Source organism: Anarrhichthys ocellatus, unplaced genomic scaffold (assembly GCF_004355925.1).
Source record: "Anarrhichthys ocellatus isolate YVR2014 unplaced genomic scaffold, GSC_Weel_1.0 scaffold54, whole genome shotgun sequence".
Classification (NCBI taxonomy): domain Eukaryota; kingdom Metazoa; phylum Chordata; class Actinopteri; order Perciformes; family Anarhichadidae; genus Anarrhichthys; species Anarrhichthys ocellatus.
Window position 1 is genome coordinate 1,689,689 of NW_022280084.1, and position 18,197 is coordinate 1,707,885.

Genomic DNA, 18,197 nt, shown 5'->3' on the forward strand with positions numbered 1-18,197 from the left:
AGGCAGTACAAGGAGGAAGGGGGAAGAAAGGAAGAAGAAAAGGAAGTAGAAGAAGTAGAAGAGGACAAGGAGGAAAAGGAGGGGAAGAGTTAAAGATGCAAATGAAAGAGAAGTGCAAGAGGGAGAGATGAAAAGGGGAGAAGGAAGAAGAGAAGGGAAGAGGGGAGGAGATGAAGGCACAACACAGAGGGGACGCAATAAAAAGTGAGGAGGAGAAAAAGAAGGAGGAGGAGGAGAAGAAAGAGAGATGAACAAAAAGAAAAGGAACCAAGAAATGAAATAGAAGCAGAATAAGTGGAAGGAACAGAGAGAAGGCAATGAGATGATTCATATTAGTATAAATAACCTAAGAAAAAAGTCAAAGAACTTTTATATTCAATCGAAAACTTTGACATAAATGCTCATTAATATTGCTCATTTGTCTGTCTGGTAGAAACCACAACAGGGCTTCAATAAGCGGACACAACCTGTGCCGTCTCAGACAATTTTCCATCCTGACATTTCAATGGTGAGCCGGGTCGTATCATTTCCACCCTGACACTCAACACTCCATCCATGCCAATTTCTGTGAGAGCTATTTTCCAAAGCAGCGCTCCAGACAGACAGCTGAGTGAGCAGCTCCCGTCCATTTACACCCATGTTCAGCTCTATGGGCCTCTGATAATCTACATGTCCATCTCGATGTCAGGACAGACATTGTTCCGGGACTGGAAGCGAGAGGTGTACCTTCACTCTGAGGGTTTTCTGATGAATGGTTCGTAAAAACTGTGTCAGCATTGAACAGTTTGACAGTTTGAAACCGAGAGGTAGATGTAAGGAATGAGCCGATCATAACGCCCATCATGCACCTGCAGAGTGAGGAGTCAAATCGCTACTTTGCAGGTCATGTTTCTGAGTTTTGGTTCGGTGAAAGATGTCCTGTTTTGTTGAATATATTGTCACCGGAGGGACTGCAAATAAAAATGCAGTCCAATCTAACAATGGTCACAAAATGTACCGGAGATACATTATCATCTTTAGGACAAAGTTATCAACAAGAGGGTTAAAGGAGTTTTTTCACTCAGTGTAAATAATCAATCAAACAAGAATGATTCATCTTTGCTTATACAGTAATAATAACCATGTCTATATATACTATATATATATATATATTAAGGTCAGTACCACTCTATGCGGTCGGCGTCACAGTTGCAGTAGTGCTGTGGGTCCACGCAGTCGCCCTGCAGGCCGCAGACACACTGCTGGCTGCCCGGCTGAGCTCCGCCCCAATAAGTCTGGACACGACCGGGACCGGGACCACCGAGCCACCAGCTGAACGGAGAGCCCTCTGAAACACACACACGAGCAAACACACCTTTAACTTCTCCGATCATCTCCAACAGCAACACTGACCGTGTTATTATCATATATTCCCGCCACGAGACGGACGATTATTTCCTACAGAGCTGAGCCAAAGCTAATTAACTCATTAACAAAAACATGGTTAAAAAAAGGAAAACTAAAGCAACATTTAATTTTTTGTGAGCCGCATTATGTCCTGAGATGAACAGCACAGTGAGGAAATAGTTGAGCGCTGTACGGGAAAGAGACCCCATCTCTCAGCCTCTCAAGATGAATCCAGTGTTTGAAGCTGGGGGAAGTCTGCCAGCTCCTGCCCCTTATGCTGAATATATTGTTTTTGGATGGAGGGCGATGATACTATATGGTGAAAAGATGTATTTCGCATCTCTAGGGTGCGTAGGTGGAGAGGAAAGAGAGAAGGTGATTGGAAAGGTCTCTGCTGAGTCTGCAATTCTTTATTTTCACAGAGAGCAGCAGGGGGGGTTTGTAATGGAACTTCTGCTTTTTCCACCACTTTTATCCATCATTTTGTTATCCGCCCCCCCGAAAAAAAAGTTGCTTAACCACTCAAATTTCTGTCTTATGTAGTCTTGGCAGTTCCACAATAGAGAGAAACTCCGAGGATGTCCACTTGATCACTGCCAATCTAAAGAATGCATAATAAAGGACTTAAAACCTTTACTTGGTCTTCCTGGATCCACCTTCAGGGAATTACCAGACAAATTGCGTCTGATACATTTTTTCTGATTCATTATTTGACTAATTGTTTCACCACTTTTTCTACTCAAATACACAGAACAATTAACAACGCTGAGAATCTACAGCACAGCGTCGCTTCGAGGTAATTGTTACAATGTTTATACCATGTTAACCACCTTAGATTTATAAATTAGCATGCTAACATTTGATAATTATCTCTAAACACAATGTCAACATCATGGTGGCGCTACAGAAAAAGCTAAAAGAACACCAACGTCAGCAGCATTCATTCTCTAGGCTTCACGGCTGTACTCAAGTCATAACACTCAGAGATCAGTCTGGATCATGGTGGTGAACGACAAACCTATAGAGTCACACTGCTCACATGGACACACGTCCCTGGTGTATCTAGCTGTGTTTCTTTACACTTAATGATGCTTTTTCTTGTATTATTCTTGACAGGAAAGTGTTAGCTGCTGCGTTACCAAGAACAATTCAATGGTACTTGGTGATCGAAGTGATTCACCCTCTTGTTCTAACGCTCACCACCTCTGAGTCAATACCAGCACAAGAAAAACGCTGATCTGACTCAATACTCATTTCTCAAAAGGAGGAGGTATTAAACAAATCCTGAAAAATCCATTTGTCCGACTCATTAGTGAAAGAGAAGAAAATCCCTGAAACCACATCTGGTTTGAAATAAAGAGCGTAAGGATTTTGCTCTGGTGGAGAGAGAGAGTCCCCAGCAGAAGAGAGCCTGCTTAACAAAGCTTTCATTATCTTTTATTTAACCCAACTAGACATTTAAGAACAAGCTCTTGTTTACAGTCTTTTCTGATTTGCACTTGAGGGGTATTGAGGGAACAGGGAGGAACCAAAGCCCTAGAGGGCTCTCCCTGAAATAAGATTAAAGGATTAAAAGATTAAGTTTAGATAATAAAGTGAGATCTACTTTCTAAGTATAATCACAAACACAGACTTTAATAAGATGTTGGCTCCAGTAGAGTTCATTAAATGTGTTGAAAGACAAAGTAAGAAGCTGACTTATGAATGCTCTGCATTCTGTCATTTCCAGAGAGGCAATAACAAAATTAGTCAAAATATGAATAAAACAGCACAGTATGTCTATCTGCCTATTCAATGTGTACCTAGCAGCTGGTTAGCTTAGCTTAGCACACAGACTAGAAACAGGAGGAACAGTTAGCCTGGCTCTGTACAATATTAACAAAATCTGCACCTCTAAAGCTCACTAATTAACATGTTCAATCAACACTTATTTATTCAAAGTGTAGAAACACCAATTTGCAATTTCAATGGAGGATTATGTGCCAGACTATTTCTGGCTTCTGAGTAGAAAGAAACTCCAGGAATGTACTGGTTCCAGCCAAGAAATAGATGTAAAATAATAGTCTGGCACATAATCCCTGTAAAACAGCAAATTGTAATTTTTACACTGCTGTGTTTGTGCGGATTAAACAAACATCATATGATGTGTTAATACGTGAGCTTTGGAGGTTCTGGTCAGCAGATTCTGAGACCTTCCGTCAGAGCCAGGCGAGCTGCTTCCCTCTGTTTCCAAACTGTAGCCTGGTTCAGACACCAGAGTCGTATCAATCTTCACATCGAGCTCTGTAAGCCTGTTTCCCAAAATGTCAAAGTATTCCTTCTAAGTTAAGAGAGTAAATACTTGGCTGGGCAGCTGTTCCAGGTGAGCAACTCTATATCTGACAGCATGAGACGAGCTGTACCCTATAAAGAAAACAACATGAGGAAACATCCAGCAACTTTCCTGATGAGGCTTTACCTGGAGTGTTGAGGAGGCGGGACTTCCTGCAGTGGTAGGACAGCTCCTGTTCGCAGTGCTCCGATTGGCTGATGACTGCCAATAGCTGCTCCTCTTCTGTGGAGTAGTCAAAGTGAACCGAGTGCTGGTCTACACCTGGAGACGGTCGGACTCTGGTCAGCTCTGTGTTGTTGTGCTGGATCACCATCCACGTGTTCTCCTCTGGTGGGGGATAGATAGATAGATATGTTTGTCTCTTATTACTGATACATTACTGTTATTGATTGATTTGTAAATTATTCTTTCTTGTTTGTCATATATGTGGTATCATAGACTTGCCTTTGCAACATCATTACCCATTCATGCAAAGAGAGATAATCTATATTTGGGGATGTAGGCTTATTATCCGTCTTACCAAAAGTTAGGGATATATATATATATATATATATATAACCATATATGGAGTATGGATTAAATTATTGATATATTACCTGTTTGTTAGTGAGTTTTAAAGTTGCTTGGTAGCTGTGTTTTTAAACTTCATTTATGTCTATTTTCGAGAGCCAGTTCAGCTGTTTACCTACTTTTCTTTATGCTAAGCTAAGCTAATCGCCTCTAGCTCTATATTTAGAAAACAGGCATGACAGTGGTATCAATATTTTCCTACCAATCTGGGAAAAACTCCTTCTGCTGTTATAGTCGTCAATGACATCTAAAAATCAAAAGACTTATACCTCAAGCAATTAATTTACCTGTGAACTGCTTTGAGTGTTACACTATCTTGCTTATTGTGACATATTTATGAACGTCTGCTCTTCTTTATTTCTCAGTCTAACAGGCATGTATTAAGGATAAACTGTATACCCTGACAACTCACCCTGTCTGAATTAAGATGAACTAAATCACACATCTTTGAAGTTAAATTTATGAAAAAGTGACAGATACAGAGAGAAAACAAAAAACAGGGAGTGGGAGAATAAAAGAACATCATCACTATTAAGATTTATATACGTACACAAATGATATGAAGCAGAGAGACTTAATTATTCATATTCATATGATTAAACAAAAGACATGACCGAAGATAAAGGGGGAAGGAAGATGAAGTGGATCAGAGCGTGATGAGAGGAGCATCATCATTTACAATTATGTAAATTTTAATCATAATAAAACGTTGAGTGATGATACGAGGAAGAGGGGGAGTGAAAGTGTGTGTGTGTGTGTGTGTGTGTGTGTGTCACCTGTCATGTTGCAGTAGACCAGCTGCGGTCTGATTGGTCCGCTGCCGTCCACGTCGATATAAAAATGTCCGGACGTGTTGCCGCTGTGTTTGTACGCCTCGCAGGACTGTTCATACACAGCTGGGAGGAAGATAATGAGATCAGCTCAACATGAATCACATCAACACGTCGGCTGGCAGACGCACACAGGAGCTGTGAGGAGAGGAGGACTACACACTGTGGAGGATTGTGGGGACTGCCGCCATTGAATCACTGTCTCATAACCAGAGTGAAGACAATCATCTTCAGTTTTATTTCTGCAGCCGGCGTCCCGTAAAGTAAAGATTAATCCAACTGGAGAGGACATGACTGATGGGAGTACAGAGACTCGATAAATAAAGCTTTAGACCTTCAGCAGCCCTGCCTCTTCCTCTCTGTGTCCATGAGTCTTCCTCTCTCCTCTCTCTGCCTATCACACACACACACACACACACACACACACACACACACACACACACACCAGGTCATCCTCTGCAATCAAAGAATCAAGGCCTTCCAGTCAAATCCATATCTCAAGGTTCCCACACTCTGCTCACCTGTTTCTCTCTCTTCTGCTCGACAGCCAAAGGCCTTTTATTCATCACATTCCCTCAGTGTGGTTAGAAAAAGGTTTCCACAGAAAACACCAGCAATAAAAATGAGACCAGGGGCGAAGCGTTTGGGAAACGCTCCTCTTTTGGTTTCAAGGATTTGACTCGAGGGAATCGGCACCTCACCGCCGGTGGTTTCATTTATTCATTCAGCATTTGGCAGTTTAGTCACAGCTACAGTCTCATTGACCTTCGTCATATCTCTCACATGCAAACAGGCTTTATGATACTATAACCACTGGAAGGAAGAGGTGTGCAGATATCAAATACAACTCACGGGAGGTAAAACTGTCAGCTCTTTCAGCACTGTTGCTGTTGTTTGCGGAGCTAGCGCTGTTAGCATCGTTAGCTTCTAGCTTTCTGTGATTAGTTTTTCTTGCATTATGTATGAAGCAGCTGCCTTTTTAAGTGTGCCAAACGAATGAAAACGTATCATTTTTGTTTATTGGGTTAATGTTTGAATGGCTTTGTACCACAGTATGTTTCATCTAATTGTATTTCTTTCTCTGTTTGTTCTGCCTCTCATTTTAAATTATGCAGGAGGCAAGAAAATCATCATTATTCTGTTCGACACACTGCCTCATTCTTATTCTTTTTTTATGCCATCAGTCCTGAGTCACCCTGCTCCCTGTCTATGCGTCTCTCTTCATACAGATTGGTGGTCATGTGCTCATGTTGGGCCGACGGGTGACTTACAGCTGTGGCAGGTCGCTCCGCTGTAGCCGCTCTCAGAGCAGTTACAGTGGAAGACGGTCCAGGACTGACTGCAGCGGCCGCCGTGCTCACAACGACTGGGTGAACACCTGAGAGAGAGAGAGAGAGAGAGAGAGAGAGAGAGAGAGAGAGAGAGAGATACATTTATCAGGGTTGATTTATTTGCTTGTTATGGTAACGTAACCTTTTGGAAACAGTTCTCATGCATCTTCTGCCAAATAACAAAAAAGGCAGCTGAAACCAAAACACTGCTTTTATCTTTCAGCGTCGGGAGGAGTTAACATTTTATATGAAATCACCATTTATATTTTGGCTGATTCACCTTCATCTTACAGCACAGGGAGTAAAAATGGCTCTTCAGCATAACTGCATTTGCACACATGGTTCTCGTAAACCCAAATTAAAAGATACACTCCCTGATTTTGTCATAAAACCCAATCACAAAATGTCATCCTGGCCACTGTGATTTGTGTTGAGATAAAAATAAAACATCCACAGTGAGTTAAGAGTTATGGTTTTTTAATTTGAATGTGCTATAAAAAATATCAGGGAGGGTATCCTCGCAGTAAGAAGTTTGATTACAGCATTTGCATGGTTCATAGCATCGTCTGGATCCTAGAATAATACAACGGTAGAAGGTAATAGAGAAAAGGAATATACTGTAACAATCAATGTACAGTGAATTTACAGAGCATTTCAATGTTGTTTCTATTAGTTTAATCTCTAAAAACAGACATCAGAATATGAACGTAGAACCTGTGGGCAATGGGACGAGATAATTTGGTATCGAAATGGTTCTGTTTTCCGTTTGTAGTCCGAGCAGTATCGACCAATCACGTTTTAGCAGGCAAAATAGAGCATTGACTGCTGAGTAATCCAGAAGAGGTGATGTATCGTGGAAGAGGAACTCCACCGATCTGGCACATCAAGAGTGTGTTCACAGGTTTTGGGTTGTTCTTCTGCACAAGCCTGATGAATGGTCTCAAGTGATGTCACTTGAGTCCGAATCGCTGGTGCTGAAGATTGAAATCTGGGGACGTGAAGTTGAGTTGCATTGTGGGTAATATAGGCGCCAGGTTTTGACATGGAAAAAAAACGCGGCATTTTGCTGTATCGATTTAAAAAGAGACTAAATCGACGGAGCACACTTTCAAGGTAACTGAAATAAGTGATGCATAACGTTTGCCTTACTGTGGTTATGATGAAAGCATTAGTGGACATTTAAAAGCCATGAACGTCCTCTGACTGACACAGACAATGTCTTGCTCGGCCCCTCCTGCTTCATCTTTATAAGAATAGTGATGATAGGGGGCACTATGCTTTCAAACTGCACCACCTTTCAAAGAGAAAACTTATTTCATTAAACTAAATGAGCCTTGTATGAAACGCAGCTTTTCATTTCTCGAGGAGAAAAACCTTTTAGTCGAAGCTCTTCAAGGTTGACGTCAAATAGAACATCTTACATTTTTAATATTGGTTTATACATTTATAAAGTTTTGGGAGGTTGTTGGAAAAAAAAATTTTTTTGTGTTGAATGAAAAGATGTCTCCTACAGACAAAATTCATTTGAAACACCTTTCAACCTTCCCCAGTGGGATCAAAAGATTCATTTCATTACTTTCTCGCTTTAGATGTTTCTTTCATTTAATGTAAAAAAGGAAGTTTGGCGCTGAATAGAAAATATTCTTTTAACTTCTTCTCAGCAGCAGAATGAACCGAGCTTCTCTTCTAAAGTGCCGCCACACTGTTTGCAGAAGCTCTATGAGCACAGCTCCCAGGAGACTTGAGTGAAACTGTGTGTGTGTGCTATTTATAGATAAGCATACTGCTGTAACCATCATGACATCAGTCCTGTGTGGGAGGGAGGAGAGGGGACGAAGGGAACCGAAGGAGGGCGGCAGCGAAAATTCACCTATTTGACACTGAAAGTGAAATTGTCACATTAGAAATGGAACGCTCTATTTTGTGTTTTTCTGTCTCTGCGTGAAGATGATGAACAGTTTACTGGATGTGGGAGGTCTGGAAGCTGCCGTGAGAGCTCAGCAAATGAAAAACAATGGGAGGATAAAATATTTATAAGTATCTATTTCTACAGTTCAACATGCTCACAGATTCTAAGATGAGCGGCAGTATCGCGTGTAAATGCGACTCCTAACCCGAGGGCCGCTGAACGTAATTCATGAAAGCCAATGATCGGGTCATTTTTCTTAAACTTATGTAGCAGAAATGTTGGCAGTGGAAGAACAAGCCAACAGCATGCAACCATATTGTAGGAAATCCCAGAGCCAGATGCCTCAAAACCTTTTGCACATAAAAAACAAAACTATCGACGTTAAACCGACACTTTTTTTGAACAACACAGCTAATCCCACGCGTCTCTGGTGAGATACTTAAAGACATCCTGTGACCTCATTCTGCTGAGAAAAAGACTCAGGACGACAGGAGACGATGAGTAACAGTGTGTGTTTTTTATCCACACTGGTTGCTTTCCATCTGTTGCAAGACCGGCTGGCACCTCCGGGAGGCTTCAGACAAACACACACACAATTCAACGTCATCTGTGTTTAAGAAGCTTGACGGTTGGTCTATGTTGTGTTGTTAAATACATGTTTTAGAGCGTGTTTACTTCTATAAACATGTGATAGCGTTTGAGTGTGTTCGCCCAAACCCAGGGTGGAATATTGAAGAGGAAACAGAAGACTGTGCAGAATCTTTTCTTTAGATAAAAGCGCTGACTAAGCAGCCTGTCTGCCTGCTACAGTGTGACTTTTACCTCCATTTATCTCTACGAGTGCGCTGGAGCCTCGCAGATAAAGCATTTCACTTTAAATTCACATTACCACACAGCTTGGCTCTTTTATTTGCTATATGTAGTGTTTGTGTGAGTGCGGCAGGGTTCCAGGGCTGACGTACAGTAATCAAACCCAGCCTGGCAGTGGTGACGTCTGGTCTCTTTCTGACTGTTGATGAGTTTCATATTTGGTTCCGTCTTTGCCTAAATGAGTCGACTATTGTACTGACAAGACCAATGACGTAGAAGTCCTTCAGTGGGAGAACTTGAGTATCTTCAAGTTACAACTAATATATGATTACAGAAGTATTTCACAGCATTAAATATCCATCCTATTGTCACAGTTAGTAACAAGTGTCAAGCGACTGAGTAACTATCGGGCAAAATGCAATGTGTATGTTTGGCTTTTTTCTGTGTGAACTATATACAGCTGAAATTTTTGGCGGAACCTTTAAGGATCGATTCATACCATGTAACATGTAAATGACAGCACCAGGATGGCCGAGTGGTTAAGGCGTTGGACTTAAGACCCAATGGGCGAATGCCCTCGTGGGTTCGAACCCCACTCCTGGTATTGTGTTGTATTGTAAAATGGATCTCTTCTAGAAAGATATTGATGGTCAACATGTTGCACAAATGAATATTGATTACTGTAGACAATGTATGTGTGATAATATAAGCTCATCTGTATCTCTATTGGCCGGAGGACTACTGATGACTGACTTCAGAGCGGTTGAAATGATTTTTGGAACAGTGGCAAAAAAATAAATTGTCTAAACAAAACAAAATAAAACAACAAGAACGATCTGTATCTGCCAGTATGGATCATCAACGATCATGAATTGGTATTGGTAGCAAAAATATAACTCTAAAAGTTATATTTGCTGCTTTTGTGCTGATATGATCCGTGACTCAAATCCGTGAAATGATCCGAACCGTATGTTCTGTGATCAGTTGCTCCCCTAAACACCACGATATGAGAGAGCATACTGTACCTTAGATCACAAACAACTACAAACATGTAAAAGGATCTACTACCTTCAAACAGAGGAAGTCAGAGTCTACATACTTGGGAGTTGTCAAATGAAAAAGCCTGTTCATATTTAATGTCTAAATCTGCATCCATGTAAACGTCGACAACGAGTCCTCGAGGGAGGAATACAGCAAGCTGTCGAGCTGGGCTGACATGGCGGTTAAAGACTGCAACAGAAGAAGTAATTAAATGAGACAGCTCCACGTTGCTGTTGCCTTTTCTTGTTCAATTCAAACTAACGTTGATGTTAGGAGACGGGACCAAAAGCTCCGTCTTGTGCGTTAAAGTGTGACACGCTTTGCACCTCCATCTCTTCCTCTCACTCTCAAGCCTTTGACATCAGTGTTATACGAGGTTGTTGTTGCCCTCATTCCCAGGTTGTTCACCTCTAACAGGAAACGGACTGACTTCTCTTGACTTCTTGATCACGCTGCTGCCGAACGCGGTTTAGATCAGAAGTTCTTTAGAGCACTAGTCCTGCAACAGGACTGATGGGTCAAGTCCATTAAATGCATGGCTGCTTCTGTGTTGTACTCGTCGTATGGGGTTCCACTGTTATTAAGCCTGCGCACGGACACGCCAACACAGATGTGACTCCCTGCTCTGAGGTCGGAGAAGCGTATGGAAGCAGTGACTGTAACTCCATTTTCCTGTTAACTTTATATTTTTAAGAGTTACGATGAAGGGACGCGCAGTGGGAGTCATGGTTTTTGTTTTGTTCTGTTCCGGTGAGCAGATCTGAGCGAGAAAAGAATCCTGCTGGATAATAATCTGATAAATGTAGAAACAAGGAGATAATTAATGAAACCCACTGGAGCAGATTCTCCGTCTCTGGTGAGGATATGGCTGTTTATTTATATACAGTATATATAAATTGTGATATTTTCCATATAATCTTCTATTATAACGTATTGCATCAATAGCCATGCTTGCAATAAGGTTCTAGTTGTATCACTTTGGTCCAAACTGAAATATCTAAACAACTATTGGATGGATTGCGAGTTTATTTCACACCTTAGGTCTCCCCCGAACAATAATTCACCGTTCTTTAATGGAAAAACTGGGAGTGCGAGAGGATGCTTTTGATTGTTTGTTTCTAATTATTCTGATCCAACTCTCACAACACATCGCTTCACCTCAGAAATAAATTACTCTGCCAAGAATTCAAAGAAAATAAAAATTACATTTCAGAGCAGGACTGTGAATGTTGGGTTATATCTTTCTTCAAATTCCACTGACCACTAACCGGGATGGCCGAGTGGTTAAGGCGTTGGACTTAAGATCCAATGGGCATGAGCCCACGTGGGTTCAAACCCCACTCCTGGTAGATCAGGACTATACCTTATGAACACCTGCTGAGACATAATACATCTCAACTTATCATTGTCTACATGTCCAACAGTTCATAGGAGGACCTCGATTTCTATGGGTAACAATGATCTCTTCTCCTCTAAAATGATGTTCATGTGCATTTGCAGATGATGTAAAAGATACAATATGTATTTTGGAGATTAAAACAGTAAGTGAGTCATTTTTTTGTTTTGTTCTGTTCCAGTGAGGAGTAAGTCAATTAAAGACAGAAAGGGAAAAGAGCAGGATTATTGTACCCACATGGTTCTCTGCTATACACAGACTTTTGTTTCGTTTTCCACTTTAACATTGGTTTGTCCTTTTGTTTGTGTCCGCATGTTCTGTTTGGTTTAAAAACAGTAGTGTACAAAGTAAGATGCTTTGTACCCATTGCCTTTCTACTCAAACATATATATATATATATATATATACACAGTTGTGTGAAAAAGTATTTAAGTGATTTCTTGATTGAGAACAGGTGTGGCAGTAATCAGGCCTGGGTGTGGCTAGAGAAATTGAACTCAGCTTTCCAAAGATGTGATAAACCACAGTTAATTTATGTTTTAACAGGGGGGGGGGCAATCACTTTTTCACACAGGGCCATGTAGGTTTGGATTTTTTTTCCCCCTTAATAATAAAAACCTTCATTTAAAAACTGAAAAATAAGAAATCAGGAAGGGGGCAAACACTTTTTCACACAACTGTATATATATATATATATATATATAAAATCAAAGAGACAGGATAACATTTAGTGCTGAAGGTTGTCTTCACAGCCTCCCACAAAACATGGAATTTATTCATTTGCCGTTTAACATAAACAAGTGAACTAACCACGAGGATGTCATGGATGCATTACATTATGCTACACTGCTTTGTGTACTACTCTCACAAAAATGCTGTCATTGAAAAAGTTAAATCATAACTTAACATGCTGTTTAGACGTGTTTGATTACCTTGATGAGCTTGTTGAAGTGAAAAGAAAAGATGGTTTCATGGAATTTTCGGGTTTTGGCTTTGAAAGCATTTTCATTGTGTGGACAGTTTCAAAAGATGATATCACCAGGATGGCTGAGTGGTTAAAGGGTTGCACTCAAGATGCAATGGGTCCAACACCTGGTGGGGGAGTGTTTATTACTGGATGTAAGAACTGGATTTAAGAACTGTCTACTGTCATATATTACTGAAGACTATAAAGCCTTTCACAAAGAGCACAAAGCAAAAAATAGGTGTAGCTACTATAACTATATGTTTTGTGTGATCTCTGGTACACTGACAGCTGTTTGAAACAATGCAGTGTTTGTATTTGTTCACTCTGACACGCCCATCAACCAACAGAGATATAGACATGTCACAAAAACTGCACTCCATTGAGGGAACCATAAAACCAATGTAAGTCTGTGCCGAATATTTTACAGTGAACACTTCCAGATGCCCCACGATATGAAGCTCAAGGCAGCAAACGTAGAGAACACCAGCTGATCACCTCAGGAATACAATGATTGACGTATAGCTGCTCAGTAATGGCAGGGAGGGTGAAATGACGGTTCAGTGGTAGACCAGTGAGACGGGTTTTGGTGGTTCTGACCTGTCGATGATGCCACACATGTCAATCTGCAGGTGGCTGTAATTTCCCAGAAGTCTTTGCTGCACCATGATCAGGTCCACCGGCCGGTTCTCCACACGGAGGAGACGCATGCAGCCCTGAAAGAGGCTGAAGGGATTCTTACAGTTCTGACCGTCTTCTTCAGCAGGACAACCTGGACAGGACAGAAAGCAGAGAGCTAAAGTGACTCGATCAAACGAATACAGTTATTTCATTTGTTCGTAGTCCATTTAACCTGGAAACAGAGTTAGTGTAAATGTGTAAGTGTGTGTGTGTGTGATAAAAAGCCTAAGGCAGTTAGAGAACATGCCTGGATTGTAATACGGCTGAGCAGAGAGCAGACAAGAGATGAGATTTAAGAAAAGGAGGCAGCGAGGAAGCCAAGTGGCAAAAGAGAGAGACGGAGAAAGAAATGAAAAAGACTGGAGGGCAGGAAGAGAGGGAAGAAGACAGGAAGGGAAAGAGGAGAGAGAGAGGAAGCGAGTAAAATGAGCGGAGAAAAGAGGGAGGGGAAGACGAAGCGAACCTCATAACATTCATTATAAAACAGCCTCGAGCTAAACTTGGCTCAGAACAAACAACTGTAGAGGTGAGACACCAGCTGTTCTGTACAGTAGGAAGAAATGTCACAGTGAACAGTCACTTTACATGATTCCTGTATCTGCTGCAACTATAGTTTGAATTATAAACGCTTCTATGTATATGAAAAGACAACATCTTAACTAAGTTTTCTAAAAAGGTAATATAAATAATAACAATATAAAGGTCAGGTGGGTTGCATTGACTGGGAGTCTGCGTCTTGACATCAAAAGAAAAAGAAACACATTAAATAGAATAATTCATAAATGAGAGATATTAAATAAGACTTTTCGGTAAAATGCCTAAAACTGTGAAAAATGAAATTCAAATGTGAAATATTAACAACCACAGACCCACTGCCACATGTTGATGTACTTAAACCTATCTTGACTACTAATTTATGCTCAACCCAGATTTTCTACTGACATGATTTGTTTCAGCCTTACCACCAAAGAAGAGTTGACTTCCTGCGGTGACGGAGTGGCTGGCGTGAGCGACGCCTCCTTCCTCTTTATCCACAGCGACGGTCAGACGGCCTCGTCTGGAGTTCAGCTCTACTGAATGCCACTGACCGTCATTCAGAGCAGAACCTGGGAGAACGTTTAATGATAATCATCATAATTATTATCATTAAATTCAGTAATTTTAACAAGAGTGAATTGCACAGGCTGTTAGACCGACCTGCACTGAGCTCCAGCAGCGCCCTGCCGGCTTTATGGATCTGCAGCCGGAGTCGGGCCTCGCTCAAGTACAGCCAGACCACGCCCCCTTCCTGAGGCAGGTCAAAGGTGAGCAGAAGCCCCGCTTTGTTCCAGGTCCTGAACTGGAACCCAACGGACACGCCCCCCGACGAGGACGCAGCCGCCCCCGGCAACTGGAGGAAGCTCTGGGGGCCCGGGAACGTCACGGCGACGGAAACCGACTCAGCACAAGAAAAGGTCACATTGCCCTGAGAGAGAAACATGCAGCGTGGAGAGCGAGAAAATGATTACAAGAGAGATTAAACAACATTAAACATGAATATTAATCAGCTGCAGAGGGCGTGCCGATGTGACCTCGTGTCACTTGATCTCATCAGCAAGTCTCCTTGAGAATAAAAGCCATGATTGCAAACTGAAAAATACCAATGTCACCCAAGAGGTGTGGAGGGAGGTGGGTATGAATGTGAGCAGTGCTCTGTAGACGTTTCCGTTGTGGCCCATTGTTTTGAGTAGTGGTAATGACACCGGGTCCATTGCAAAGGCTGCAGCAGTTATATATTACAGTCCCAGCCCTCTGCAGGGAATATCAGCCTGCTATCTTTATAATGCTCCGGAAACACAGATGACATCTAAAAGCCCTTTGCGGAGCTGTTAAAAAGATGTATGGACGTAGGTGGTGGAGGATGCAGCACCACTGCAAAATATAAAGTAAAAAGTGAGCAATAAAATCCTCCAAAGGCTATTTGCTAACACACTGTGCACCCCAAAATCCCCCTCACACACTTAAACACACATACATCATTTAAAGCTCTACTTACATTTTGTTATCGTACCTTTAAGAATGGCCAAAAGTGGTCTTTATATTAAAAATGACTACAGCTAATAGAGCCCCTATTAGATCTTCAGCCATGCATGTGAATCTCTGAACCGTTATTTCTCCGGTCCTTCACTGTAACGACAGACCGCTTATTAGAAATGGTTCAGCTCTGCTCTCCACTTAGCTCGATCCACTTATCGTCAGTGTGGAAACTCCTAAAAGTCCTAATGACAAAGACGAGGGAGCTTTACTGAAAGTCTACCCACCGCCGACACTTCACTGTCCTCTCATCACTCACTGTCCTCTCATCACTCACTGTCCTCTTTTAAGCGCTCGTCAGCTTCAACAAGCAGCTAGCAGCTAATTAGCAGCAGCGACATGAACCTGCATGTAGCCACGCACGACCTCATCTATAATGCATGTGAGGGATTAGTTCGGTAGACTCTTAGCTTGTGTCTTCATGGTAACGAGTAAGTCACAAAACAACACCAAGCAGAATCTTTTGTCAGCTGGTGGAAGGACAGATTTAGCCTCCAGATTGTATTTTAGGTGGCGCGGCTCCAGCTATTGATGCTGTATTCTCTCTCAGAAATAAAAGCTGAGAGTTTGAAGAGCTGAACATCAAAGCTCCTCGCTTTCCCCAGATGATCAACGTGATCTGTCATCATCACAGTGGAGGAAAAAAGAAAACTATGTGGTGCCACAAAAGAATCGGAGACTTGTATTTCCCATGGATCCAACTTTTTAAGCTAGTTGCTTGTCTACATCTGATGATGATGAGTATTTGCAATGTGGATTTTTTTTTTTGCCATTTAGGCTCTGACCTATAAGCTCCTAACAACCATATAAACAAACTGAAAACAAAATGAGACATTAACAAGTGATGATAAGCTTTCATCACGAAGAAAAGCTCAGATAAGAGCATTTCACGTAACCGGGAGTTCATGATAAAATGTTCTCACCGCAACAGTGACTCGGTGGTCTTTGTTTTTAGCTGATTCTATCAGGTTGAGGCCGTTGTACAGCAGGTTTTCCAGGCAGCCGTGAAAGTTCCTCTCGGAGACGAGGCCCTGGACCGCCCCGACACTCAGCTGCATGGGGACAAAAACGATTTTTGCTGTGAAAATGCAAATGCATATGTTGTGTTTATGTAGGCGTGGTTTTTGTGTCAGAGCAGCGTTGTTCTCCTCTCACCTTCTCGATGTCCCAGCCGCTGAACTCTGCGGGGATTTGAATCCTCTCCATGTGTTTGTCCACAGTGAGGTTGAGGTGAGCGCTGTGCCGCTCCACTGCTAAATGGTGCCAATGCTGATCATCCAACAGGCTGCCGAGGGAAGCGAGATGCCGGGGTTCAGAGGAGGAAGTACCTGGAAGAGATGAGGAAAGGAGAAAAAGATGGGCGTGGGTGGATAGGAGGTGAGACGAGGAATGATGGAGGAGGAGCGAGAGAAAAGCGCAGGTGAGGAGGAAGAGGGAGGTGATAACGACAAGACGGCAAAGGACGTTGAGGTGGTGAAGGCGTGAAAGGATAGAAAAGGGAGGGAAAATAGAGGGCATACAGGAGGAGAGGAAGGAGGAGGGGAAACAAGGATGAAGAGGAAGATCAGGAGAAAGTCAGGTGACAAGAGGTAAGAGGAAGGAGGGGCGAGGACAGGGAGGATGAAGGTGAGGAGGAGGGAAAGTGTCGGGCAAAAGGAGGAGGATGAAGGTGAGCAAGAAGGGAAGAGTGAAGGGAAGGTAGCAGATGATGAGATGGCAATAAGAAAGGGGAGGGAGGGAGAGAATAAAGCAGACAGACACAGAGAGGATTAATCACATACTGACAGTCTTTCAATCAACATATCGCCGCTGTTTAACTTTCAAAGCCTGAACCAGACGTTAAAAAAGAAAAATAAGATAAAATGAAACGTTTATTCCAAGTTATTTGACGTGTGAGTGTGGTCTGCTTCCATTGAGTATAATAGCATAACAGCAGTTGTTTTCTCCTTTTTCTATCTTTAGTTATCTGACCTGTTTGTTTGTCTGTTTGTTTGTTGTCTTCTCATTATCTGACCTGCTTCTTTCCAACAGTCTGACCTCGTGTCGGGGGAAACAAAAGCCCCGTGACAGCTACAACACACCAGCCTCCGTATTGCGTCTAAATATTTCTCTTTTTTCTCGGTATCCCACGGAGAGGATCACAGCGAGGTCGCCCTCTCTCATCTCATTAGGGACTACAGTGTATCTGCATACATGCACTGGGAGCCAAATATGTGATAATGCCTAAAAAAAAGTGCAGAGGAAACACAGCAAGACGTCATTAATGATTGATGAGCACCAGCGGGTCCAAACAAGTGGAGCCGTCCCCAGAAAGCACTGGAGGAGAAACTTTGTGTCTTCTGCTGAGAGAAAGAGCCGAACAGAGTCAGCTATTAAAAATGTATTAGATATTCTTTAGGGAGAGACGACTGCGACTTCAAAGAGAGAAACAGAGACAGTTTGAAGATGATGGACGAATGTATTTCTGATAATGCAGCCCATTATGTGAGAGGGCTTATTTGTCTGCGGCTCGGATGAGAAGAAACAACTTCATCCAGAGAGAGAACGTTAGGATGCAGACCTCGTGATCCAGAGTTTTATTGTGATGAGTTGGACGAGTGGAGAGAGATCAATAGGAGAGACTTACAAACAAATCAGACGTATTAAAAGGGATTGAGTAAGGGATTGATTAATAGAACAATTGTTATGTTGTCGGAGGTGGAGAAGAGAGGATCTGATGATGAAGGGTTTCACTGGATGGATGATTTGATTACTGTGTGAATGACTGGAAAGAGAAAGCAGGAATCAATGTGAGAGATCAGAGGCCAAGCAACTGGAATATCCCTCTATTGATATCAATATTTATAAAGAACCATCTCTCTCTTTTTGCCTGGG

The 18,197-nt window shown here is 42.1% G+C and overlaps 1 protein-coding gene and 2 non-coding genes across 3 annotated transcripts in view; 2 read left to right on the forward strand and 1 right to left on the reverse strand.

The window, feature by feature from the left end:
* Positions 1 to 18,197, reverse strand: part of LOC116396215 (contactin-associated protein-like 4) — a 57,499-nt gene that overhangs the window by 27,903 nt on the left and 11,399 nt on the right. Inside the window, exons 5-13 of the mRNA XM_031870679.1 lie at positions 16,479 to 16,651; positions 16,247 to 16,375; positions 14,448 to 14,715; positions 14,213 to 14,356; positions 13,170 to 13,341; positions 6,390 to 6,496; positions 5,065 to 5,184; positions 3,845 to 4,045; positions 1,165 to 1,327 (exon numbers count right to left, since the gene is read on the reverse strand). Coding sequence (XP_031726539.1) covers positions 1,165 to 1,327; positions 3,845 to 4,045; positions 5,065 to 5,184; positions 6,390 to 6,496; positions 13,170 to 13,341; positions 14,213 to 14,356; positions 14,448 to 14,715; positions 16,247 to 16,375; positions 16,479 to 16,651 — 1,477 coding nt within the window. The remainder of the gene's footprint in view (positions 1 to 1,164; positions 1,328 to 3,844; positions 4,046 to 5,064; positions 5,185 to 6,389; positions 6,497 to 13,169; positions 13,342 to 14,212; positions 14,357 to 14,447; positions 14,716 to 16,246; positions 16,376 to 16,478; positions 16,652 to 18,197) is intronic.
* Positions 9,690 to 9,772, forward strand: trnal-uaa (transfer RNA leucine (anticodon UAA)). The gene has a single exon. It is a non-coding gene; the product is annotated as a tRNA-Leu (tRNA).
* trnal-uaa (transfer RNA leucine (anticodon UAA)) lies at positions 11,476 to 11,558 on the forward strand. The gene has a single exon. It is a non-coding gene; the product is annotated as a tRNA-Leu (tRNA).